This window comes from Biomphalaria glabrata, chromosome 1, assembly GCF_947242115.1.
Source record: "Biomphalaria glabrata chromosome 1, xgBioGlab47.1, whole genome shotgun sequence".
NCBI classification, from domain to species: Eukaryota; Metazoa; Mollusca; class Gastropoda; family Planorbidae; genus Biomphalaria; species Biomphalaria glabrata.
The window spans coordinates 86,377,892-86,405,338 of NC_074711.1; the positions used below are offsets into that span (position 1 = coordinate 86,377,892).

Consider the following 27,447-nt stretch of genomic DNA (forward strand, 5'->3'; position numbering starts at 1 on the left):
GTTGTGTTATAGTTATACTGTTATAGGATAGGAATGGCAAAATGGGAGTTGACTTTCGTGAACCTAAATATTAAAGATCTGATGCATATTCTACCAAAAATCGAATTCTTCAATAATTAATATAACATCTAGGACTAGTCTATAGGTATAACAGTTGATTAGGAAAGCACAAGTTGTTTTAGATCTAGATCATCTTGTTGATCTAGACTAATCTAGAGTCTAGACTTAATAATTAAAATTAAATTAAGTCAGTCTTACTCTTAGGGACTTATGTCCTAGCTCAGTCCAGTCACAGTGAACTCACTTTCTCACTCACTCTGTTAGTGTTACTCAGTCTAGTCAGTCTAGACTCTTGACTTAGACTTAGTAGAGTCTTAGAGTTTAGTATTTAGAATTTAGAGTTAGCTGTAGTGTTAGAGTCTGTTAACTCTGTTAGAGCCTTAAAATTAAAGCCTTAGGTTAGCCTTGCCTTATTAATTATCTTATATAACTATATTCTAGTATAAGTTATATGTTATAATAATTAGTTAAGTTATAATATTTATAATAATTTTTATATAATAAATTATAAAGTGAGTTTATAATAAAGTATAAAATAATAAAGTCTAAGTAGTAAAATAGATTTTAATAGATCTACTTTAAATTTGTATAACAACACTGTCACTGACAACACAACAGTAACACTAGTAACAGTCTCAGTGAACAGTAAACATAAAACACTAAACAGTAATTTAAATTTGAGTAATGAGTAAATAATATATATTAATATATTAAATATAATAATATATTATATTATATATTACTTTATTAGAATTAGATCTAGACTCTATATAGTATATAACTAGAGTAGACCTAGAATCTAGATCTATATTTAATTATAACTTACTAAATTGGTGATTGAGAGACTTAATTACTGAATCATATAATTAAATTCTTACTTTACTAACCAACTCAGACGACTCAACTGACTTATAATTCAATTAATTCTAAGATTAAGATCTAAACTCTAAATCTATTATAATAGTTTCATTTAGATTCATTAAAGTTGAAATTTTTATCAAAGTACCTATATTATTTATCTATCTATACCAGTCTCAGAATAGGCAATAGTCGAAGATGTTTAGAAATATGAGACTTAACTTAGAGCCAGACTCAGTAGAGACTCATTAATTAAATATTATCACAAATTTTGAATCTTGAAAAAATTGGATGAATGGAATATAGATCTAGTATTCTAGAATCTAGACTAGAGGAGCCTAGAGTCTTCTTGTTGATTATTCAGTTATTGTATTTATTCTGCTCTGGTGAATCTTCAATGTTCAAAGTATCATCTAGATGTCTATACTCATTCTATATATTGTATTATAGACCTAGAGGCTCTAGATAGAGCTATAAGTAGAAGTAGATCTACACAGATTATGGGAGCCACCACACCTCCTTTAATAATTATACACACTTAATAAAAGGTTATAAAAATATAAAGATATATCTATTTTGCAATGCTTTGAATTTTTCAGAATGTCTCCAACATCAAATGCTCTGCTCTGGCTTCTGCTAGGTGTTAGCTTATTTTTTGTAACTTTTGGAGAATATGCTATTTTTATAGGCCTTTGTGGATTGGCTTTTCTAGCAGGGTAAGCATCTGTATCTCTTAAGATTGACTAATATGGAAAATCCAAATGATTTATTAAATCATTTTACTCTATTTTACAATTTTTTATTTCTTCATATTAATTTGTTTATTTGTTAAGATATGGGCTGCTTAAACAAATTTTAGTTAGATAAAGCTAAATTTGTGAAACATGGAAAACAAATTTTGCATGTAAAAAAAAAACAAGGCCAGGACTTATTAAAATTTTCCCCATTTGAATCATCCATTCAAGACCCATATAGTCTTTGAATGTGATTATGCAAAGGAACAAAGATTCTATTTTTACATTATCTCCTACAATAGGTCACTCTAAAAACATACACATACATGCATGTCAAGTTATTTTTCAAAGCTTTATACCAACTCACTTGATTTTTTCTGTATGTCTGTCTATCTGTCTGTCTCTCTGGTAAAAAAGTTTGAACATGTTTTTCTCCCATTTCCTATTCTCTGATCAAGTTAAAACTTTGCACAATCATTCATTAAACATGACAAGTCATGAATCAATAAAAACATTAACCAATTGATTTATTGTTGGTGATTAATTATTTTGTTTTGACAACAAAATAAAGGGAATAAATGCTACTTAATGTTTCAAATGACGTGATTCTTTATTGTCTTTAATAAATGTACAGCTACTACTATACAATGAGTCTCCTGGTCTCTCTTTCTCATACTGGGCTTAGTTGTAAGGATCCACTTCACACTGAACTCATCTTGATTCTTACATTCTCATTCTTTACACAGGGCCCCGAAGGGCTTCTCGAATGCGATAAAAATGGCACCAAAATGCACCAGTTCTTTCTAAATGATCACATGGTGATTTCACATGTGATTTGCTCTGCTCGTCAAGTGTTCAGATCGCAGTACCTTCCTCAAGAGTTACTCATTATTGTTGATGGTTCTCAGTGCATTGGCCTGTTTCATCAATAATAATAATCTTTATTATCCATGAGGAAATTTTTTTTTACAGGTCTCCATAACAAAAAATAATACATAATTAGAATTATTTGTACGATAGCACACAAAATATACATTGATACCCCAGTTTCTCTTAACATTACATGTGAAATTTACAACAGTAGGTTACATTTTGTTCAACAATTTATATTCTTTGTTATGGTAAAATGTTAAAATCATGAAACAGAGGGTGTATGTTTATGCTTAAAATTTATATAGCTTTCTTAGCAACGTTTGTCTCAAATAGGTGGCCAAGTGTGTGTGTGTTGTTGTTTTTTTTTTTGCCTATGATCTTACTAGCAGAATTTAGAATTTTAAAAAGTTTATTTATGTTCAGATTGCCATGATGTGAGCATGGTTAAACATTGCCACCACAGTTGTAACTATATTTTTGAAAATTGTAACAAAACTTTTGCGATACTTATTTTCAGCACTTTGGTCATTATCTATAACTTTGGTAAACAAGCTACTGAATTGGACATGCCAGAGATTTCTCTTGTTGTTGGTCAGTTGGGGCATGGCGGCATAGAGAAGGTGAAGGACATTCTCTTGGTTACATAGCTAGTTACACTAATGTTGCTGTGGCCTATACAATAACTGAATATTTTCAGTTACTTATGTGCATGTTAGTTTGTGTTTAGATATTAACTTAACATTTATGTTTACTGTTGATATTACCTATAAACATTTTTTAATATTTTGCGCACATAGGTTAAAAGTGCAATGGAACCGACTACGAAAATAAAGAACTTTGACAAGCGAATGACAGGCGCAAGTGTAATCGATGATGTTTTAAAAGAGGTATTCATTCTAATTCTAATGCAAATGCAAAATGTAAAAGAAAAATTTTTGAAATCATTTCTTCATATTTGGTACTCCGACAAAGTAGTGTGGACAAAATAGCTCAGAAAAATATATTTAATTCATTTTGAAAGAACTACTTTAGATATAGTAAAATGTGAATAGAGCCAATATTTTTTTGTTTAAATGTTATCATTATTCTTCAGTCATTTGCAGGATATCTTAAAACATAAATATGCAAACAGTAAGCAAAAATTATAATAACCTAAAATGAATCATTTCAAAATATATCATTTATTTATATTCCAAATGTGCACTTTGAAAACAGCCAAAGATACTTGTCAGATTTATATAGACACACACACACACACACACAAACTTTCACAATGTTAAATTGTAGGACATGTCACATAAAAATTCCATCACTGCTTGAAAGGGGTCACCACATTTCAAAATTCTATTTTTAGCAGGTTATGTATTTTAAATATTGGTGAAAAAAAGGAATTATATAAAAAAAGTACTCTCGTTCTCTGCAAATATGGCATACTTTCAGATTTATTAATATTGAAAAAGAGACAACAACAAAAATGCTGCCCATGACATTCAATTACTAATAATTTGGTATTTTTATACACATCATATATAAGTCTGTGCTATTTTGTCTTGCGCTATTTTGTCAGGTCACCTAATATTTCCTTATGTCATTGACTTGGACTTTTATGAAAGCCCAAAGGGGTCATATTTTATGTTTGTGTCTTCTTGTTGAAGTTTATGTGAGAGTCCAGGAAAGTTTCTCACTTCTAGAAGGCTATGTTTTGATATTTTAAACTTTCACTTTAAAACCTCCATTCCTTGTGTGCCTGCTCATCATTCTTGTAGAAAGAGAATCGATGATATATTCCAAAAAGTCTGGCTAGAAACTTAACACAGTTTTAACCCTATTGCATGATAATAAGAATGAAGAAGAAGAGAGTTTTTTTTTTTTGTTTGAAAATAATGCCCATTCAAAAAATAGATTGATCACTCTTCAAATATTTTTTTTGCTGCTATTAATAATAATAATAATCTTTATTATCAGTGAGAAAATTTGTTTTACCATTGTGCATTACAGAAAACAATACATAATTAGAGCAAACATTTGTATGATAGCACACCAAATATACATTCATATTCCTGTTTCTTTTTAACATTATATGTGAAGAGAATTTACAACAGTAAGTTATAGTTTGTTCAACAATTTAATTGCCATGGAAACAAAAGAGTTCTTGTGTTTATTATCATGTTTACATCAAGACAAGAATCCAATTTTTACATGTTTAAAGTTTGGAAAAAAACATAGAAAGATGTGTGGTCCTGTATTTATTCCAAGCATAATTTCAGTTGCTATGTACAAAATTGTCAACTTAGTTATTTTCCACTATTTTGGTTAATGCAGGTTGTTCCCTTTTAAGGCCAAGTGGATAAAATTTGCCATGAATCAGTTAATATTTTCTTGATTTCATTTAAAAAACTTAATGCTGTTCAAAGGACGCCTAGAACCACATATGTGCTCTGACAAACTGGCACATTTAGGTTTTAAAGTGTTTTGTTTCAGAAGAAAGTGAATCCTGAATTCATTAATAAATTTGTGTTTGTGTGTAATTAATCTACATAATTATAATTACCTAATCTTAATCGTATCCTTAGGACATTGGTTTCACTCATTAAAGGGCACATGTTTAGGAATTCTTTTCTTAATAAAGGAAGGAATCTCTATGCTGTTGTCATACATTCATTGACTCCATTGTTTCTACTTTTAGGTCCTACAGTTTGCTGTCAAAGATTACATCAAGACCTGGTACAGACAGATCAGTGACCATGATAGCTTTTTGGTAGACATCTGGCAGTGTGTACAGAAGGTCATCATTACCTTCTCCAATAGGTGAATAACTTTATCTCAATCTTAAAGGTTTTTCTTATTAAATTTCTAAAGTAATTAGTTAAAAATGAATAAGACCTTTCTGTTTCTTTTTGGATGTTTAAATACTGATCCGAAGGCCTTTAGATTTGAAGACTTAAGGAAAGACCATTGATGAGTTCTGAATAGAAAGTCCAGAATAAGTACCTCGCCTCAAGTGGGAAAAGTAAAGGTGTTTTGTCAATGTGCCAGCCACACATCTTCTTCATAAACCACCAGCTATAGTAACCTTTAGGTTAAATGCATACACTTTTTTCTGTGTGACATAACTATTTATTTTTGTTGAGCTTTGTTTACCAAAATAGTCCAATAAATGTTTCAATCCTTTTACTTGGAACCTTCACAGATCTAAAGAAATTGATTGGATGCCTTACTTCACGCAGCAGCTTGTTGATGATTTTGCTTCTCATATACGACTGTATCGTCGAGCTGCGGAAAAGACTGGCACAGCTAAAACTGAAGGTTTGGCATTTTGCTTGCAGCGCATTGTTTTTATTAGCGCATTTGTTTATCTTTTGTTAATGAACTACTTCATATTTTGTTTAATATCTTTATAGTTTCAGCTTATTGGGGGTGCGGTGGCCGAGTGGTTAAGCACTTGGCTTCCAAACCTGGGGTCCTGGGTTTGAATCTCGCCTGAAGACTGGGAGTTTGAATTTCAGGATTTTTATGATGCGCCCCCCCCCCCTCTCTCCAATTCTAATGGGTACATGACTTAAGTTGGGAAAAGTAAAGGCGGTTGGTTCTTGTGCTGGCCACATGACACCCTGCTTGTTAACCGTTGGCCAAAGAAACAGATGACCTTAACATTATTTGCCCTATAGATCGCAAAGTCTGAAAGGGAGCTTTACTTTTTAACTTTTTAAGTCTTGTTATTTTCTTAACATTTCTTTGGTTTAATGATTTCATCTCTTTTACTCTTGAATTCTAAACATATTTCTTAATTCAGCAACAAAAACTTAAAATTTGTATTTGACAAAACTGCTTATAAAAAAATATGAAATTTAAAGAAAAGACCTCGTGTGGTTTTTAATGTGTTCATTGTTTATGCTGTAGAAATCACCATGAGCTATCTCACGTTTTCCTCAGATAACGCCATAGCATTGGAAAATGCTTTTTTTGATATGGAGGTTGAAATGGAAAATAACATGTGTAGAGATTTAGTTTGTTTGGACCCTCAGGCAGAAAGACGTAAGTTTAGATTGCTCTCGAGTTTTAGTAATATATAACTATTTGTAGCCCAAATTATTTAAAAAAAAACAACTTTTTAATACAATCACATTTTTCTTATTTGCAATTTTATTTCTTAGAACTTTAACATGAAAAAATGAACATTAACAAAAATTTGTTGCAAAAAGATATTTGTAAAGAAATTCTGTTTTTAGAAATGATTTAATTGTGAGTAAATTAAAATCCGAAATATTAATACTTCATTGCTCTGATGCACTGACCAGCCTTATAGCTGTTAGTTATTAAACAAAAAGTATTTTATTTAAATGTTTTGATTGATAATTTTCTTCTTTTTTTTTCTAGAATATCTTCAAGATCTAAGTGAAGTCTTACTATACTTACTTTTACCAAAGGAAGATTTCCACAACAAGCCATTCCGCTACATTGTTAGGGTAAGTGCATCAGAGGAAGTCCAAACATAAACAATACACTTCTGTCAAACTAAACATATGATACGTTTAGTGTACAGTGTCATTTTTCATTTAGACGTTACAAAAAGCTATGGGACAGGCCATGACTCGAATGAAAAACTCCTTCATTTCAAATAAAAATATATATTTTTTGTTTAACTTTGGAGGAAAAAACTTAAAAGGGCAGCTATATAAAGTTCAAAGTTACTATTCACCTTTATAAAAAAATTAATTAGTGACAATAGTAAGAATAAAGGTTAACATGTAGGGCATGCTTTGGCATAACTGTGTGGAAAAAAAAAGATGAAATTGTATCGGCACATGCTGCCAAACCAACCAGCAGCTAAAGTGTAGAAGGAACTTTCTTTTGGGCTATAACAGAACTGCCATTGCTAACCAACAGTCTGCCTCTTTCTCTATGATGGTAATCCTGATCATTAAAAAATGGACTAATAATCAAATCAGTAAATGTTTTTCAGTTTCATGACTTATGACCATGTATTATCTATAATGTTAGAATTCAAAAATCAATATTCTATTTTTTTCAGGAGGTTCTTGTAAATGGCATATTTATGCCGACTATAGATTTATTATCGGATCCAGATTATATTAATCAATATATTGTATGGATGGTACGTATTCTAATTTAATTTATGTAAAGCTCATGATATATTTTGGCTAACTTTGGACTGTGTATTTCTAAACAGTGTTTTACAAAACTTGTATCAACTCACTCTGTCTGGGTGGAGTCTTGTATACATTATTCTCCCACTTTACATTCATAGCAAGTTGAAACTTTGTAAAAAATCATTTATTGTCAATGATAAAATGTGAATCAATCAAAAAGTTACCCAATAAATTAATCAATAAAACATAAATAATTAATTTTGTTTTTATAGAGAAATGTACTAAGGTAAGGGGAAATAAGCCTTGTGTAGAGAATTAGGTCGTTTACTATAAATGTTAACCTACAGTCTTTTTAAGACTATAAAACCTTCTATTTTTATAAGCACTTGTATAGCTAACGCATCAGCCTTTCCACATGGTGATTCAAGACCCCAAGCTCAAATAAATAGCTTTTGAAAAAGTAGCATGGAAACCTTCTCCCATATATAATCTCTACCCTCAAACTGGTCCACAAAAGTGATTGGACCATAGAGCATTTAGCATTTTATAAGCATGAAAGTTGTGCTAAACAAAACAATTAATAAAAATTTATTATTGTTAGTCTACATCTATTCAAAACTAGTTACATTGATACAAAAAAAAAAATTATCCAATTTCACTCAATGTAAGATTTAAAAAAAAAAAATTTTAAGTATTTTTTATTGCAATTTATTATGTTTGAAACATTGCATGCCATTCTTCATCTTTTTCCACGTTAGTGCTATGAGACGTCATTTACAAGAGAAACTTTCCTGACGGTCATACGATGCAGTGATTGTATGGAAGAATTGGAAGCTGTGAAAGAAATGGTGGACAGTGACATTGCCAAATGGCGCTCTAAAGATACTGGGGGCAGTGATGGTTAGTAGGAGATTAATTTACATTCATGTAATTATACATTTAGGCTATATATGTGCACACACAAATCAGAACCTTACTGTTCACTAATTCAGAAAAGGTTTTTAAATAAATTAAAAAAATAAATCATTACAAATATAATGTAAAGGGTTTCTTTAATATTTTTATACATTTTTTGTTTCAATTTCTTCTTGTATTTTTTAAACCCAACAGATACAACCATTAAACAAAATCTTAACAGTCTTATGTTCTTAAAAAATGCATGTGAAATGCGAATGCGACGTCTTAAAAGTGGGCCCGTCTCGGCAGATCAAATTATTGAAGTCAGTATGTCTCCTCTAAATAAGCTATTTAATTTCATTTTTTTAAATTTGGTTTTGCAATTTAAAATTTTGAAAAATATTTTTTCAGATATATAATGTTAGTTAAGTTGGTATTTTTATTTAGCAACCTTGTGCTAACTGGATCTTTTTATTTTAAATAAAGTAATAAAACTTTCAATATACAAAATATTTTTTCTTTCAATTAGTTGCATAAACCATTTGTTCATTTTGTTACAGTCATTTGTTAACAACATGTTATTATTTTAGCCTGAAAATCTTCGTAACCTTTATGTGCTGTCTCTGGATGAGATCTTCAGTAACAACTTTGCCTTGCAATCATTTATTGGTATGTCTGTTGTCTTACTTTCAAACTAATATAGATATTTTACCAAAATACGTTTTAAAAAATTCTAATTCTCAGAATTTGCGTACTAAATATTTTAATGTAATATATTTATAATGATAATTAAGTTTAAGTCTTGGACCTCCTTATAAAACTATGATTAACAGATTCATTTATTGTAATTTTTTAACTTCAATTATTGTTTTATGTTCTCAGAATATGTGACTAGTCGGAACGGTCAGCAGTATTTATATTTTTATCTTAATGTTGAGGTAAGATTTAAGTTTATTTTTTAGACGCTTCCACAGTGTCTAATGCAGATAATCCAAATGGAAGTAACACTCGACAAAAATCCAATAACACCGGCGAAAGGCCAAACAATCAATACAAATTAGTCGACGTTGATACTGAACAAGAAGTTTAATAGCAATGAAGGGAACTGTCAAATGCTAACTCTCTACGTTCATAACAAGCTTCCTATCTCTAGGGTGTCTTAAAGTAGTTTGTTTACATTGGCTCATATTTCGCTCTGACTAAAACCTAGTCTTGTTTTTACTAGTCACGTCATTGACTCTAAGTCAAAACTTCCCCTATTTCCGAAGCAATCAAACTAATTCCTACTCGTGCCATAACAACACTCAACTTTGGCAATATCTTTTAAACATTTAGTAACATGTATTAGCCTTTATTAAGGAATATGAGGCTGTAAAAAAAAAATTTTATGCTGAGCCAATTTAAAATTAAATATTTGCTTAGATTCATTAGCAACTGCAAAAAAAATTTTTGTTTTTTAAACCAAATCAGTTCACACACACAATATCAACAAACTGATGATCTTGGATAGCTGTGTTAATGAAGCTGAAATTATCATTACAGCTTGTGATAAAAATTCTATTTCAAAAAATTATTTCACTGTACTTCTGATACACTGTACATCTATTATTTAATGTTCAATTTGTGTTTTTAGGGATTTCGTGCAGCCGCTGAGCAGCAGATATCTGAGATGCAGAAACAATCCCTGACATCAGTGACTTCTTTGGAACCAGATTTGGAACCGCTGAGAAATGCTGCCAAGATAATCTTTGACCAGTATTTGTCTGAGAAGGTTTGTGGTCTCACAGTGCATGTATAATGAAATAAAAATTGTATATCTCAATGAAAGTAGATCATCAGTCTATATTACTAAAAAATATATTAGGCAGAAATCTTAGCGCTTTATGTTTGGAAGAGACTGTTGGAGTTGTCATTGTCCTAAACAATGTGAGGATGGCAGCTAACTGAAGAGATAACTCTAGTATAATCACACATCTTCGACAGGTCTAGGCAAAGGGTGACAACACAAAGTCATGAAGCAATGATTACTAAAAAGGGGGAAGAGCTAATATTCCAGCGCTGCTGCAAAGGCCAAAAAAAAAAAAGATTCTAATTATAAATTACTTAGCTGAAGTAATGAACTTATGAAAATCTCAAAGTCAGATAATATGATAGCCTATTGATCACAATCACCTATGTTTGACTGTTGGGGCACCATGCAAGATTTTTCCACCATCTTTCTCCATTGTACTGTCTTAGATAGAACCTCTTTCAATGGCAGGCCCGTCCATTCTTTTATGTTGTCTTCCCATCGCTTTCTCTGTCTGCCTCTTCTTCTTTTTCCTGGTACTGTTCCCTGAAGTAAAGTCTTTGTGAGCCCTGAAGACCTTGTAATATGGCCATAGATTTTTAGCTTGCATTTTTTTTTTACTATAGTTAGCCGGTCATCGTGGGGTCCAATCCCTGCAGTAAACCTGTCTATAAACTCTTGGTTTGTGATGCGGTCTTTGAATGTGATACCTTAGATCCTTCTGTAGCATCTCTATTCCATTGCTAGGATCCTCCTCTCTAGTTCTGCAGTCAGCGTCTAAGACTCGCAAGCATATAAGAATGTGACCATGAGTCTGATTTTGGTGCCAAGGGCTAAGCCTCTGTCTTTCCACATTATTTTAAGTTTTGAAAGTGCTGCTGTGGTCTGTGCAATTCAGGCTAGTTCCCTCATCTGAGACAAAAGCTCTGAGGTATTTGAAACTACTGACACTAGCATGCTTTTCACCTCCCATGCTGATGCCCCTTTTAAAGCCCTGTTGGCTATTGATACAAATTTTAAAAAAATGGGATTAAAAAGGAATATCTGAGGTCAGGATAGGATGGTGGTATGACGTTACTTGTCCTAATTCTAAACAGTTATATATACGGCACCATGTTGTATAATAAAATATTAGAGCTAAAACATTTCGTAATAAATAATAATAATAGCATTTAAATCTAAAGCTACAAGAAACACTTTGTAAAGACTATCCACTTATCTTACACATAAGCTCAGACCTTTAAGTTATTACTTTAAATTTGAAAAGTTGTCTTTTGTTTACATACTTCTCTACATCAAAGTTTTGAATTATTTTCACTTGCAGGCAACTTCCAGACTCAAGATTGAGCCAGAATTTATCAAAGATGCTGTACAGAAATTAAAAAGTAAAATGCTTTCAGAGGACACGTTTGACTTAGTCCAAGCTCGAGTAGGTCTTTAGTAGTGTTTAGGATTATATTGTTGTTGTTTTTTTTTCTTTTTCCTCTAGGACTTATAGGACAAATTATTTCTGAACAATGTATCATCAGTTTTTGTTTATGCTAAGCTTTTTTCTTGTTACTTTTTTATTTGATTTATTATAAATGCAGTCTAAATTTTAACTTATCTTACGTGAACTTCTAGGTCTTAAAATGTATCATCTTGATTTTAGTTTTAATGAATTTTTAAAAAATGTTGTTTTGCTAACGAAAAAAAAAGAAAGAAATTTTATATCTCGTTTTCATTTTTACTATTTTTTTGTAAGTAATTCATCATCAAACACATTGAAATTAACTCTCAGACAAATTGTTACCTGTCTTATTGTAAATCTCTGTAGAAACATGAGTGTAGCAAACAAGACAGTTCTGTTGACTATGTTCTATTAACCCCATTGAATTAAAGAATATGACCTTTTTTTTTTAAAAAAAATCTAATGACTTCAATGATATGACTTTGTTCTGTCAGGTCTACCAGATCCTACACATGAGTTACTACGAAGATTTCTTACAGAGTACTTCCTATCAAAAACTTTTGGGGGAACTTGGTTTGAATAGTACCAGCGCCAAAGCTGAAGAGGGAGATAACTTAAGTTACAGAAGTATAGAAGATGGTATGTATACAAATGTGGCTGAGTAGCTTCTTTTTCAATGCATACACCATATGTTTATTTAAAATACTTGCTCTGTCTCATTTTAAAGGGACCTTCAATAGTCTATAATACATGATTGTTTATCTTAATGAGTTTTATTTGACTTCTATTTTACAAGATAGTGATGCAAGATATACCTTGCTAAGAAAGATAAGGAGTGGCAGTTACAGTATAGGAATATGAGGCAAACTCCCCATGGTTAGCGCTGCCCTCTGCCACTTACAGCGAGTGGGAACCAGGAGCGAGGCATAGTGCTCTGTGTACGCAGTACAGTCCCCTTATTCTGTCCCTGGTCGTTACTGCTGGGAGCCCTCTGACCTGACAGGACTGGGAGTGAAGAGCTCCTGGTTCATGTCTGTTCATTGAATAAAAGCCTTTCTAGCGATGAATCAAAGAAGTGGATGGGCCACTATAATCAATGACATATTTATAAGGCAGCTATTCCTTCACCTCTGTAAGGATTGTTATCATTACTTCTACATTTTCGCACTAGTTTTTCCGCTATACCAGAAAGCCGATGAGTACAGTCACTAAATGTACTCCATAGTTGACATCTGGAGGAACTTGTGTTTATTAATCAAAACCTAAAAAAAACTAGCTCCTTGCTGTAGTGTATAATTTCAAATCAAAGTCGTATCAGCAAACTGAAAAGGTGTAAGTGGCTCGATGGCTTCACGAACCATACATTTCAGTTAAATGAGACTCATAAATTATGGACATTACCTTGGAGATATGTATCTTTCATAAATTTAGTAATTGAAGTTCCATGACTAACAAAGTCTTAAATATTTCAGTGCCAAGGATAGTTTGGTGTAAAGTAGGTAGTCAAAGCTGATTCCAAGCATGGTTCATTTTTGTTTATATCAAATGCTTAGCTAAATGCTTATATATTTTTTTTATTGTAATAAGATTCTTACTTAGAACAAAAGAAAATGTTGATACTCATTTGCGTAAAGCAGTGATTCCCAAAGTGGTCTATATAGACCCCCAGGGATCTACGAAGACTTCCAGGGGGTCTACGAAAGTGAAAAAATAAATTGGGGGTCTATGAGAGGTCCACGGGGGTCTATGATAATATATTTCATTTAAAGCAGATCATTTTAATTTTAACATTCATTTAATGTAATTATTTTATACAGTAATATATGATTTTTACCTTGGTAAATCATTTAAATATATATCCTGCTAATCAAACCTTGGCTTGGCTTGGCTTCCGTACCAGGGGTCCCGGGTTGGAATCCATGTGAAGACTGGGATTTTCAACAATATAAGTTAAGCAGGGGGTCTACCGAAAAGCAGAAAACATGGCAAGGGGTCTACGAGACAAAAAAGTTTGGGAACCACTGGCGTAAAGCATGCTTAACTAAGCTATATACCGATAACACTCATACATAGATCTATAAACAAATACTCATTTTAGGATACTACTGAAACATACGTACTTTATAAAAATGCTCAATAGAAGTATTGGATACATATTTAGTATTTGTTAAACATTTCTTTTGTAAATTTAATGAGCTTGGGGGAAATATATTTGTATTTACCTGTGTGCAGATTAGTCCTAAAATGAAAATAAAATGTCTTGCGGCAAAGAATAGAAACCTCTTTAAGTTGGACCAAACAGTTCTTACATGCTAGTACTATAAATGCTGATTAACATTGCGGTATGGCTTATTACTATTGTTATTATAATAACTAAAATATATTAACATTTTTCAACAAGCTTAGGCCTTTCATTTAATTTCTTCATTTCCTGTATGCTCATTTATCTTTTTATTTTTTTTTTCAATTATAAAAACTTTTTCATTTTTAGCTTTGCCTGAAAACAAAATGCATGTTACAAGATAAAGTGGTAGCTTCTAGTTTAATTGTGGGGAATGTCGCGCAGATGTAGTGACTCAAGATAGGGCTGTTTGTCTCTTTATGATTTTCTTGTTTAGTCTCTTCTTGCTTTTCTTTCACTAGATGGCGCTGCGGCTGGGTCAGAGTGTTCTATGGGCAGTGTAAGTGTTAAGTGTACTTCTTATATTTGTTTCATGGTGTTGTGTGGTTCAACATTTTAAACATTCTACTACTCTTTCATATTAATTAGTAGTCTTATCTAATAACTCATCCAGGCCAGTTAAATTTAATAAGGGTCAAGGGTTATGTTTTTGTTGCTATTGAAACATCATCAAAGGTCAATCATTTTTAATAGATTTTTTTACATCCGTTTGTTAATTAAAATAAAACACTATTTGTGGAAACAAGATAAGATAATTTTTTTAGTCCAAACAAATGGAAATTCAGTTTGACTACACCTCAGCATAAATACTCTAACAATAATAGAAAATAATAGAAAATGCTTATAATGTCACAATATAATCAGGTCGCCAGCCAAGCGGCGCCCCCAGAAAACAATAAAAATTTTATTACATCTATTTTAAATTCTGCAAGTTTTATAAATGTAGATTAAGTTGTCTCTGCTTTGATGCTTTTTTGTCAATGCTACATGTCAATGCTAACACTCTGTTTTTTGTTGTTTTTTTTTTCAATTACAATTTACTAAAGTTAAATGACATATTTTTATTCTATTTAAAACAATTTGATTCATTTTTAGAAAAAATCTTTGTGCTTGGGAAATAATAGAAAATGCTTATAATGTCACAATATAATCAGGTTGCCAGCCAAGCGGCGCCCCCAGAAAACAATAAAAATTTTATTACATCTATTTTAAATTCTGCAAGTTTTATAAATGTAGATTAAGTTGTCTCCGCTTTGATGCTTTTATGTCAATGCTACATGTCAATGCTAACACTCTGTTTTTTGTTGTTTTTTTTTCAATTACAATTTACTAAAGTTAAATGACATATTTTTATTCTATTTAAAACAATTTGATTCATTTTTAGAAAAAATCTTTGTGCTTTGGAACCTTGAATGTAACTGTGAGGATATATTTAGAGTGCCAGATGGCTCGATATGTTGGTTCATGATAGGATAAAATTGCGTTGATCAGACAATGTGTTTCGGATGTTATAATATTGTATTGTTCTCTCCTTTTAAACAATTACGGAACACTCAAATAATATCATGATACCGGTACCAGAGATGCAAATGTAAACTATAAATTCAAAACTGAGATCCTGGAACAATAAATAAAAAGATTTTATTCCGGAACTAGGAATCACTTTAAATAATATACACACTTTATAAATGTTCACTACAATTTAATTAAATGCTTTTACTACCGTTGTTCAAGTCCCCAAACTAACCAAGCAGCCAATTAAATACTTTTTATAATCCTCGTCCCCTTGCCTTTTTTTTTTAATCAACTGATCTCCTTTTGAGCACGTGGAGTTTTTTTAACTACTCCTGTTATGGTATGGAATTTCAGTCATCAATATTTGGCCTTGACCTTGTGATGCAAACATTCAACCAATGAAAGAATAATAACTTGATATTTGAAATGGCCTTCCACGCTTCTGTTCCATGTCAGTAGCTTATTAAATACCGGTATGTTTGAAAATTATACATATTGCTAATACAGTTGTATATCAAAATAAATTCAGAAGCAATGGTGCGAAATTTTATTGTTTTCTACAGACAGAAGATCTTTTGGATCCTCAGTTGGAAGACATAGGATCTGACACAGTTTCTATTGGATCTGGTTCATCTGCCACTTCTGTTGGGTCACCATCAGCAGATGCGTACATGCAGGTCACTGTCACAAACTCAGGTCAGTTTTTAATTTTTTTTAAAGCTCAACATCTACTGGCACAGTTGTTGCATAAGTTTAGATTCATTCCTTTAACAAGAATATTTGAATACATATTTACGGTATAATAAGTTTTGAATAAAAATTTATGTTACACTATGGTTTGAACTCATACTTCTGCTACACTAAGCTTGAATGCATACTGTGCTACAACAAGGTTATAATTGATTGAATGCTTGAGTTAATTTTAATGTTTAATTGCCTCAATTGCAAAACACAAACAAGAGTTAAATTTTAATATAGCTAGTAAATTTGATATGTTTTAAGTAAATATACATTTCTTTAATCCATCCATCCATCCCAGTGGCGCTACAGCCCATGGAGGGCTCTGGCCTGCTTCAACACATCCTTCCATTCAGATCTCTCCTGGGCCTTTCGTCTCCATGCCCTAACCCCAAGCTGTTGCAGATCTGCTTCCACATCATCAATCCATCGCATTCGGGGTCTGCCTTTGGGTCGCCTGCCTTTTGGTTTTTGCCTGTATACGATTTTCGCTCCCCTGTTATCTGACATTCTTTCAAGGTGACCTGCCCAACGTAGTCTGTTCTTTTTTATTTCAGTCACTATTGGTGGATCTTCATACAATTGATATATTTCATGGTTAGTGCGTGTCCTCCACCCTGTTTCATCCTGTATGGCACCATAGATTTTCCTAAGAATTTTTCATTCCCAAGTATTAAATAAATTTTCAGATGTCTTAGTCAGTGTGCAGGTGTCACTTGCATACATTGCTGCTGGTCTTATTATGGTTTTGTATATTATTTTCTTAGTTTTCCTTGAAATTGTTTTGCTCTTAAGTAAATGATGGGTGCTATGAAATGCTCTGTTGTCTCCTGCTATTCTTTCCTTTATTTCTGTCAGTAGGTCATTTTTTAAATCAATTGCACTTCCTAGATATTTGAAAGTTTGGACGTTTTCAAATTCATGGTCTTTGATTTTGATATATTGTCCCTCTGTTTGGTTGTCTCTTGTCATTGCAATGTACTTGGTTTTACTGTCATTGACCTCAAATCTTCCGGGTTGAGATCCTTCTTCTAGTTGTGCAAATGCTCTAGCAATGTCAGAGGTTTCTTTATAAATTTCTTTAAGCTGGCATCTTATTCGTTATGATTCCAAGGTGTTCAGTAGTCTTAGTCATTTTCTTTAGACAAGTTGTTATGTCTGTTTTGCCCATTGGAGGCACGGTGGCTGAGCGGTAAAGCACTTGGCTTCCGAACCGGGGACTGGGGTTTGAATCCTGGTGAAGACTGGGATTTTTAATTTTGGGATCTTCGGGCACCTCTGAGTTCACCCAGCTCTAATGGGTACCTGACATTAATTAGGGAAAAATAAAGGCGGTTGGTCATTGTGCTGGCCACATGACACCCTTGTTAACCGTAGGTCACAGAAACAGATGACCTTTACATCATCTGCCCTATAGACCACAAGGTCTGAAAGGGGAACTTTACTTTACTTACTTTACTTTGCCCATTACATTGCTGTTACTGGCCAGCATTTTCTAATACAACCCTCTGAATATCATCTCAGCAAGACCAAGAGACTGAAGCTTTTTCTAGCATGTTACAGGCCAGGTTATCATGAAAGTCAATAAAGGGCTGACCTTTTTTTTTTTTTTTTTAACAGTGCTTAATGTTTTACTGACAAAAAGAAATTTCTTTAAAACTTTTATTTTTTGATTATGCAGAAATAATTATGAAAACTCAGTATTATACCATAATCAGCAATAGACGTTCTCTTACAGGTGTTTTAACAGAAAAAAATGGCAAGTCTTACGCAATATTTTTTATTACTGTGAAAAAGAAAGATCCTTACTCTGAACAAGAAGATGGTTGGGATGTGTACCGGAGATACAGTGACTTTCACGACCTGCATATGATTCTCACAGAAAAGGTAATCAAGTGCTTAAATATAGATTGTCTCTGATTGAGTTATAGATGTGACACAGTAATCTGGTGCTTTTCTTTTGATGACTGGTAGGCTAGAGTCCTAGACTGTTGGCTCTTACTTACTGTGAACCTCCAGGGCCACAACCACACCTCTCCATCAAACTCAGTTCTGAGCAACTTTCTTCATCTGCTCCCATGTCAGATGACTGTGAGCTCAGTTAACTGTAAATCAGGGAAGCTGTCTCCATAGAAATTAGTCTCCAGCGATGTCTGCAGACTCTTCCACCTTGAAAAATACAGTGCCATGTTATACGAGAACATATCTGTTTGCATTTTCCTTGTAACGACCTCCGTGCTAATGTTAATTTATATGATAGTTTTTTCAAAAAGTGTATATTTAGTTAGATTTTAATTAGCCTGGTTGTGCAGTATGCGGGCTGGAATGTGGTTCGTTTATCTTGGTGGTCCAGTTTTCCTACCTTACCAGCTCCCATCCCCGTTGTCCTGCAGGAGGTTTGGACTAGGATGTAGATATCTTCCACTCTGAAGGAACATGCAAAACAAACAAACCATAATTTAGTACTTTCTTTGCTCAGTAAAAGAGAAATAGTTGTATAAATTAAGTCTTGTGCAATATACTTCTTGCAATTAATTCTAATAGTTTAGTGCATTTTAATTACCTTTAATATATTTTGTATATCTTAAAATGCTTGTCTGATTACATTGAATTGAAAAAGACAATCTCAAAATATCTTTTTGTTGCTGTTATAGAGCCTTTTTTCTGATTTATTCTATCAATTTTACTATATTAGGATTCATTTTTTTTTAAATTCATTATATAATAATTTTAAAAGTCATGTATTTATACACTATGAGATACTAGTCAACCGGCGGTGTAGCATACGCCACTATTTTGCAGGGCTGGCCCTAGACCACTGCAACCTATGTGACCGCAGTGGGCCCTGCACTGTTATAGGACCCACACTAATCCTAGGTGTAAATTATTAAATTAAACCATTTTAAAACTAATAACAGATTTTCCACGCCTCCTGATTTACCAGGAGCTCCTGGAAATCTCCTTAAATTACAAAATATACGAAGTCGTCCTGGAAATCTCCTGAAATTAATAAAATCTTTTGAAAACTCATACAAATCTTCAGAAATATATAGACGAAAATTGTCATTTTGGGGTGTCATTCAATATGGAAAACGCCAATCCTACGCGCAATTAAAAAAAACGGCATTATCATGTAATTGTGGAATCTGATGAAAGAAGCTTCTCGCACCTCAAACTAATGAAGAATTACTTGAAATCAACAATTCTCGTAGATAGATTGAAACATTTGGTAATTCTTGCTATTGAACGTGATCTATTTAGGAAACTAAATTCTTATGATATACTGTATTACTTTGCTACACGCAAGGCTTGTGTAGTAATTCTGTGCGTAGTAAAGAATGAATAAAATGCAAAGATGAATATACACGCAAGGCTTGTGTAGTAATTCTGTGCGTAGTAAAGAATGAATAAAATGCTAAGACGAATATATTTTCTAATACTAACTCTTAATTTTTATTTATTATCCGTATCCCTACCCAAACTGAGCGCCGCGAAATCTGTTTCGCATTGGGCCCCACAATGGTTAAGTCCAGCCCTACTATTTAGTGACGGGTGAATACTACTTGTTCTGCTCCTCCCCCCCCCCCTCCCCATTATGTTTTTTCCTCTAAAATTATGTGGGGTAACTCTAGTCCGTCCGAATTGCAGAAATAAAAGAGTATCTTTCCATTACTTGGTGTCCAAACTCTTGAGCCACGAAGAGAGATATATATAGAGAGAGAGATGTTCAAACTATTTCCATAACACTATCATAATATAACAACATTATTGTTGTACAAATCTTCTTGACATTGAATCACCACGCAATAATTTTACTGTATTGCAAATGTTCAGTGATGTAACCAGCAGACTATTTTGTTCTCTAGTTCCCAGAGTTGGTCATCCCCTCACTCCCCAGTAAGACAATTGTCAAAAATATGAGTGAAAGTTTCTTGGAGAAACGGAGGAAAGATCTGGACAAATATCTCAGGGTAAAACTTTTTCATTTTAGTTTCAAATGGTGTTTTTGTTTTGAAGCATTAGCCAAATGTATTAACAAGATCTGGGCAAATATCTCAGGGTAAAACTTTTTCATTTTAGTTTCAAATGGTGTTTTTGTTTTGAAGCATTAGCCAAATGTATTAACAAGATCTGGGCAAATATCTCAGGGTAAAACTTTTTCATTTTAGTTTCAAATGGTGTTTTTGTTTTGAAGCATTAGCCAAATGTATTAACAAGATCTGGGCAAATATCTCAGGGTAAAACTTTTTCATTTTAGTTTCAAATGGTGTTTTTGTTTTGAAGCATTAGCCAAATGTATTAACAAGATCTGGGCAAATATCTCAGGGTAAAACTTTTTCATTTTAGTTTCAACTGGTGTTTTTGTTTTGAAGCATTAGCCAAATGTATTAACAAGATCTGGGCAAATATCTCAGGGTAAAACTTTTTCATTTTAGTTTCAAATGGTGTTTTTGTTTTGAAGCATTAGCCAAATGTATTAACAAGATCTGGGCAAATATCTCAGGGTAAAACTTTTTCATTTTAGTTTCAAATGGTGTTTTTGTTTTGAAGCATTAGCCAAATGTATTAACAAGATCTGGGCAAATATCTCAGGGTAAAACTTTTTCATTTTAGTTTCAAATGGTGTTTTTGTTTTGAAGCATTAGCCAAATGTATTAACAAGATCTGGGCAAATATCTCAGGGTAAAACTTTTTCATTTTAGTTTCAAATGGTGTTTTTGTTTTGAAGCATTAGCCAAATGTATTAACAAGATCTGGGCAAATATCTCAGGGTAAAACTTTTTCATTTTAGTTTCAAATGGTGTTTTTGTTTTGAAGCATTAGCCAAATGTATTAACAAGATCTGGGCAAATATCTCAGGGTAAAACTTTTTCATTTTAGTTTCAAATGGTGTTTTTGTTTTGAAGCATTAGCCAAATGTATTAACAAGATCTGGGCAAATATCTCAGGGTAAAACTTTTTCATTTTAGTTTCAAATGGTGTTTTTGTTTTGAAGCATTAGCCAAATGTATTAACAAGATCTGGGCAAATATCTCAGGGTAAAACTTTTCATTTTAGGGTCAACTGGTGTTTTTTGAAGCATTAGCCTAATAACAAAATCTGGACAAATATCTCGGTTAAGTTGGGCTTTTGTTTAGCAAAATGTATAAGTGCAAACAAAGCACAATAGGATCTAATTAAATAACCTTTTAGCCAGGGGAAAAGAGAGATGTTTTAAAGGAAAGAAACGTTTTGAAATTGTTTGTTAGGATCAGTATTACTGATTTACACTTTCTGTTGTTTTGAAAATCACTTTATTTCGTACAAGGTCTTGTTTTATTTTTCAGTATTTGATGAAACCAGACTTAATTCAGAATGTTTCAGGACTGGAAGACTTAATGAATCATTTTCTTCATAACAGTGTCTGGGAGAAACATAAATCAGAGTTTTCTAGAAAAGTATGTAGAGGATTTGTATGGTACTGTGCATTGTACTCTAGAGATTTGTATGGTTATTGTACTAAGAACTATGTCCTCTTTATTTAGACTGCTTAAAATATAATAAAGACTCCTTCTTTTCTTATAATATAATATTAAATTGAGCTGAAAAAAGCTAATTACAATAAGTTGGAAAATTATCTTATCTTATCTTATATAATACAGACGTTACTTCAAAAAAGAAGATGATTACGTCCTACGCGTCATGCATTTAGTCATGCATATTAACCAATGACTTAAATTCTGCCAAGTCACTGGTTTTCCTGGTTGACTCAGGCAACCCATTCCATTAAATTGAGATCTTCACAATATCTCTGTCCGATGCCCTCTGGTCCTGTTATTAATGTTTGGAGATCATAGTTAAATATTACATTTTAAAAAAAAAAAATGAAAATATAAAACATTCAAAACAAAAAACTAGTGGTCTCTCCAATAAGGAAAAAAAAAATCTCTTATCAAGTTATCATAGCACTGAGGAACCAGTTTTGGGGCATAACCTGCTAAATAATATGTTATTGCATTAAGATTCAAGTTGAAAATATTTTCTTTTATATTCATAAAGCTGTTCAACTCTGCTAAAGAATTGGCCTAATTCCCTTTTGATATAAATTTTGAAATTTTAAATCCTAATTTTATTTTCACTTAAAATTATGCTGACTACAAAACACCCAAATAAATTCTCCTTCTGCCCAGGGATGTTTTCATCTCTAAGAGGAAATATTTGTACCTTTAATTATTTGTTTAATATAATTATAAAATGTAAAATATCATTAAAAAAAATTGTAATTACAATAAAATATAATTTTTTGTTCAGATGGACACCATTGTTCACCCATTGAAAAAAGGAATCGGAGATGGTCTGGGAAAAGTGTTTACCCAAAGAAATGTAAGTTTCTCTATATGTTAGATATTAGAGTTAAGTAAAGTTCCTAATTCAGATCTTGTGATCCGTATGGCAGATGATGTGATGGTCATCTGTTTCTGCGGCCCACAGTTAACAGTGTCATGTGGCCAGCACAACTTCCATCCACCTTTACTTTTCTCCAAGTAACGTCAGGTACCCATTAGAGCTGGGTGGACTCAGAGATACTCTAAATATCCCAAAAAATGCTTAAACATTCAGCCACCTCACCTCCATGCTAGATATTAGCTATAACAATATTTGTCAGCTCTCTGAGAATGTTTTCTTTTTGGTGCTACGCTTTATGTAACTGACCAACTGTTTTCACCAAAGAGGTGTCAAAGGAAGATTTAACTGACAGTCTCTTGAGACTAAGCTTTCTTATTGCAGAGTTACTTTCAAACATTCAATCAATATTTTGCTTTTTTGCCATGTATTTTGTTCTGTAAACTTTCAGTACTAACTTTTTGTACAGATTGATCAGAGCAAAAGTCGAGAGATCATGAACCAGATGAAAGTAGGAGCAGGTTTAGATCCTGAGGTAGGATTAATGTTTGGCTTGCAGTACTCTTAAATACCTGTGTTATTAGATATACTTGTGGAGCATCACCAGAGAATGCTGACCATGTCCTTCAAAGCTGCATACTATATCAAGAGGCCAGAACAAGACTCTGGCCCCAAAACCCTCCTATAGAAGAAAAGCTATACTGAGAACTGCCTGATCTGGAAACCACTGCGCAGTTCATCTCAGATATAGGATTACCGATCTGAACCCTCCGACATGTAAATGAGAAAGAAGAAGAAGATATACTTTCATTTTAGAAATAAACTTCAGCAGGTTTTCACACATTATTAGTTAGTTATGCAAGTATTTAACATGCACCCCCCCTCCCCCAAATATGTTACTTTCTGATACTTTAAAAAAAGAAATTATATTCCTAATGAAATATCTTGAGTCTAAACTGGAGAAGCTGTTTTATTGGTCCCAATAACTGGAAATGTGTTTTAATTTAGTATTTGATTGAAAACATCCAGAGAAGAGACTTATCTTCAGCTCTAACTAGTCTAGCTAGAGGCATCTTGTTATGTTTGTGGCACCCAAGATTAATTGTGATAATATCACATATATATTTAACATAGTGTCATATCAGCAATAAATTTAATTAAAAAATGATTAGAAAGATTGAAGAGTCAGCAGACCTTTTGAATATCAGTGTCTGAATGTAGATATAGTATCTAGCTATATCTCTCAAATATTTAGTATGTTAGGTCTTTTTATCCATCTAGCAAAGGACATCTTTTCTAATCTTGAAAGCTAACTATTACAAATACATACTAAAGGATTGTAAAACAGAAACATTCAGTTAGTACTAGACTAAAACACTTTGCAATCACTTTCTACCTTGACTGTTTCTAAGATTATATGCAGACTGTTTTGAGGGTGAAGTAAATTAAGAAATATACAACTAGCAGGAAAATATTTTTATTTTGTTTAGGCAGGTGAAAATATTCCTCTGCGTATCATGTTGCTGATGATGGATGAAGTGTTTGATTTGCGGCACAAGAACCAGTGGCTCAGAAGAAGGATTGTGGCCATCTTGAGGCAGCTCATCAAGGCCACCTTTGGGGATAAAATAAATAGGTTGTTAAGAATTGCTTCCTTTATTGACTCAACATAGCTGAAAAAAATGGTTATTCATTAAAATGTATATGTCAGGTAATGTGGGTGTTCAGGTCTCATGGTTTGAATATAACAAATTGAATTTGACAAGATACTAAGTAAAAAAAAAAATATGTTTACAAGTAATTAGTTTGGACCAAATATGATAACTTCTCATAATTTTGGATGGGTTTATGTATATAAATAGGGAAGGACAACTGCCAGAGGTTGTTGAGTTGTCAGATAAGTTTATTGTGTCTACCTATCTGAATCTACTAGTGAAATTAATTTGTATTTGTGGAGCGTGTTCAATATTTTCGTGATTCCAAGTTGAATAATAATAATAATTTCTTAAAAATTGATTTCTGTACTGCTTTTTCATTTAAATAAGTTTAAATAAGTATTTCCAACAACATGGCGGAGTTTGTATGATCAGAACTAGTTGTGAAGAATAAAATAAACAAATTGTGACCCATGAAGTATGTTTGTTAATATAATATAGTGTTTTACATAAGTAAACATTTTACCTTTTTTTTTTTGATATCATTTTAAGGAAAATTGTGGAACATGTAGATTTAATGACATCTGCTGAACAAATGGCAGAATATATTCTTGCCTTCAAGTAAGTTGACAATTGTTGATTACGTCATAATTATAAATTTTACCGACAGTTTATTGTCAGATGTAAAAAAAAAAAATCAGATTTTCGTTCTAATTTTTAAAAAATGTTTTTCGAATACTTTTTAAAAAATATTTATTTTTTATACATTTGTGATTTATTTATCGAATCAGCACCTAATTACTTCATTAATCATACTGATTTATACTTTTTTTAATTTTCAGAAACTCATTTTGGCCAAATGGAGTTTTAGCTGAACCAAGACAACCCAGAGATGAGGCCACAAAAATGAGAACCAAAGTTTTGTGTAAAGCCAAAATGTTAGGAAGTGTGCCAGGTTGGATTAATTTTTTTCTTTCACTTCATCCTTTATTCTAAACTTTTCAGGTTCTGATCCGTTATGTACTGTTATTATTTGTTATGTAATATTATTATTATCATTAATTGTCAATTAGGAGGCACAGTGGCTGAGCGGTAAAGTGCTTAGCTTCCAAACCAGGTGTCCCGGGTTCCAATCCCTGTGAAGACTGGGATTTTCAATTCAGGATCTTTGGGCGCCTCTGAGTCCACCCAGCTCTTATGGGTACCTGACATTAGTTGGGGAAAAGTAAAGGTAGTTGGTCGTTGTGCTTGCCACATGACACCCTCGTTCTTGCCACATGACACCCTCGTTAACCATAGGCCAAAGAAACAGATGACCTTTACATCATCTGCCCTGTAGATCACAAGGTCTGAAAGGGGAACTTTAATTGTCAGTTGTTGCAGGTCAATAAGGCAAGTGCAGGAGTTGTGGCTATTAGAGCTAAAAATAGTAGAATTACCCGATAGTAAAGAGATTTAAAAAATTAAGAGAATAAAAGATTCAGAGTTCCTTCATTCATTTTGGCTTGATAAATGTAATCCTTAAGTATAAATAGAGAAGTGACTGTATAAGTTAAATTTATTTAGTTCAAGTTAATTGAATGAAAGTGTTTATCTGCTTTTTTTTACTAACAAACTGGACTTACATTTGATTCGAAGAAAAAGGTAGTACGGAATGACATGGACAGGTATGGCGAGAGAGAATGTATTATTTCTTCGTTGCTGTTTAGGTAGGAGTTATATCCCTTTGTTTATACATTCGCAGGGTATGAATGTGAACAGTATACACGTGATGGGGATTGAATGTTTTGATTTTGTGTTGTAAGTTTTCGATCTGCAGAGGTCGAATTAATGAGATCATTAATTTGATTATACACCTAGATAAGAACCTTATACACCTAGAAGAACCTGACATTGACATATACACAGGTTTACATCAAATTTGTAAAAATTGATTAATTAATTTCAGTCTATATTTTCTTAGATACATCTGTATTTTTATTTTTTTTTGCAACCCGCTTTTGTTACAGATGAAGTTCGGACTCTTATGGGGACTGATGCAGTACGGATGGGAGTAGCCAGAGTCTTCCAAATGTTTCAGCACAAAACATTAAACAAACGAATTCTTTACGTGGTCCTGGAAGGTGTCCTGGTCACATTGTTTCCTGATAATAAGTTCCAGGCTATTTTCAGGAAGCTTCACTCACGGTCTAAACGGGCTGAAAAAGTTCTGGAAGCACAAAAAGCAGGAACTAGTCAAGATTCACAGTTACGGAAAAGACAATTGAAGAGGTGATTCTTTCTGATACAAAAACCAATTATAATCTAAATAAAAGTGTTGCTGTCTTAATGGACTGTACTACAATGTTGAGGATAAAGCTTGTGAAGGGAAATGAGTTATATATTTCAAAATGGTCTCACTGTTTATATGACTCTTATTTTTATAAACATTTGCACCAAATTTGCATTTTTTGTTGACATTTAAATATTTATGTCCCCTTTGGGGCATATTAAAATGAACCAATCAAATGTTTTCTTTTTTCGACTTGTGGTTTTTACCCAGAAGTTTAACTTGTTATTTATTCGAGGCAATATAATTAATTGGCATTTTGTTTGTCTGCTTTATTCAGCATTTCAGTTCGTATAGGATTATTTTTTTGTTTTGTGAGAAGAAATTATATGTATATAAACTTTAATTTATTTCTACTTGGACAATACATCGCGGGATGATGTTGGTTATGTAAAAATGAACATAGTTGGTGTCAACTAAACTGTTTTTTTCTTTTAGTAGACTAAATGTACACAGCAGATAATGAGTGAAACTAATGAATTTAACTACATTCATAGTTTTTTTTATTTATATTCTTCACAACGTTCAAGAAACTTGTTCAGACAAGTTTGACGTTCTTGTGTTTCTGTCTGTTCTGTTCTCATATTACCTTGAGCCTGCATTATGTTTGTTAACAGCGTTACTTAAATTAAATTTGTATTATTTTATTTTGACATGTTTTAATATGTCCGACTTCGACATCACTTACACACACACAGGGGTCTACCAAAGAATGTCATAGAACTTTTAGCAACTGTCCCAGTGGTGTAAATCTTGTCCTGTAACTAATATAAAAAGTTCTATTCATTTTTGTTACCTTAATGTATCTTAATTATAAAAATAAATACCTTTGTTTTCTACATTCCAGTCTACAAATTCCTTAATTGAAAAAA

At 32.5% G+C, this 27,447-nt stretch overlaps 1 protein-coding gene across 2 annotated transcripts; it reads left to right on the plus strand.

Annotated features, from left to right (window-relative positions):
* On the plus strand, positions 1–27,288 carry LOC106054285 (sorting nexin-13-like). 2 transcript variants are annotated; one of them, XM_056018320.1, is made up of 27 exons: positions 1–145; positions 1,518–1,634; positions 3,043–3,145; positions 3,323–3,412; positions 5,212–5,333; positions 5,716–5,831; positions 6,459–6,560; positions 6,903–6,991; positions 7,558–7,641; positions 8,395–8,536; positions 8,747–8,856; positions 9,124–9,202; positions 9,416–9,471; positions 10,167–10,304; positions 11,647–11,751; positions 12,267–12,411; positions 13,245–13,267; positions 16,033–16,165; positions 17,946–18,094; positions 20,074–20,178; positions 21,535–21,645; positions 22,499–22,570; positions 23,061–23,126; positions 24,082–24,227; positions 24,799–24,867; positions 25,089–25,201; positions 26,256–27,288. In XM_056018320.1, exons 2-27 carry the CDS (start codon positions 1,519–1,521, stop codon positions 26,519–26,521), a joined length of 2,850 nt encoding a protein of 949 aa, XP_055874295.1. In that variant the 5' UTR covers positions 1–145; position 1,518; the 3' UTR covers positions 26,522–27,288. The 2 variants fall into 2 exon arrangements, with proteins under 2 accessions (XP_055874295.1, XP_055874294.1); XM_056018319.1 differs by lacking the exon at positions 13,245–13,267 and adding an exon at positions 14,416–14,453.
* Positions 27,289–27,447: the final 159 nt, after the last annotated feature.

Coding starts and splice junctions, on each gene's coding strand:
- LOC106054285 (XM_056018319.1), top strand. CDS start 1,519: ATGTCTCCAACATCAAATGCTCTGCTCTGGCTTCTGCTAGGTGTTAGC. Junction 3,413..5,211: donor TCGATGATGTTTTAAAAGAG/GTATTCATTCTA, acceptor TTCTACTTTTAG/GTCCTACAGTTTGCTGTCAA. Junction 7,642..8,394: donor ATCAATATATTGTATGGATG/GTACGTATTCTA, acceptor TTTCCACGTTAG/TGCTATGAGACGTCATTTAC.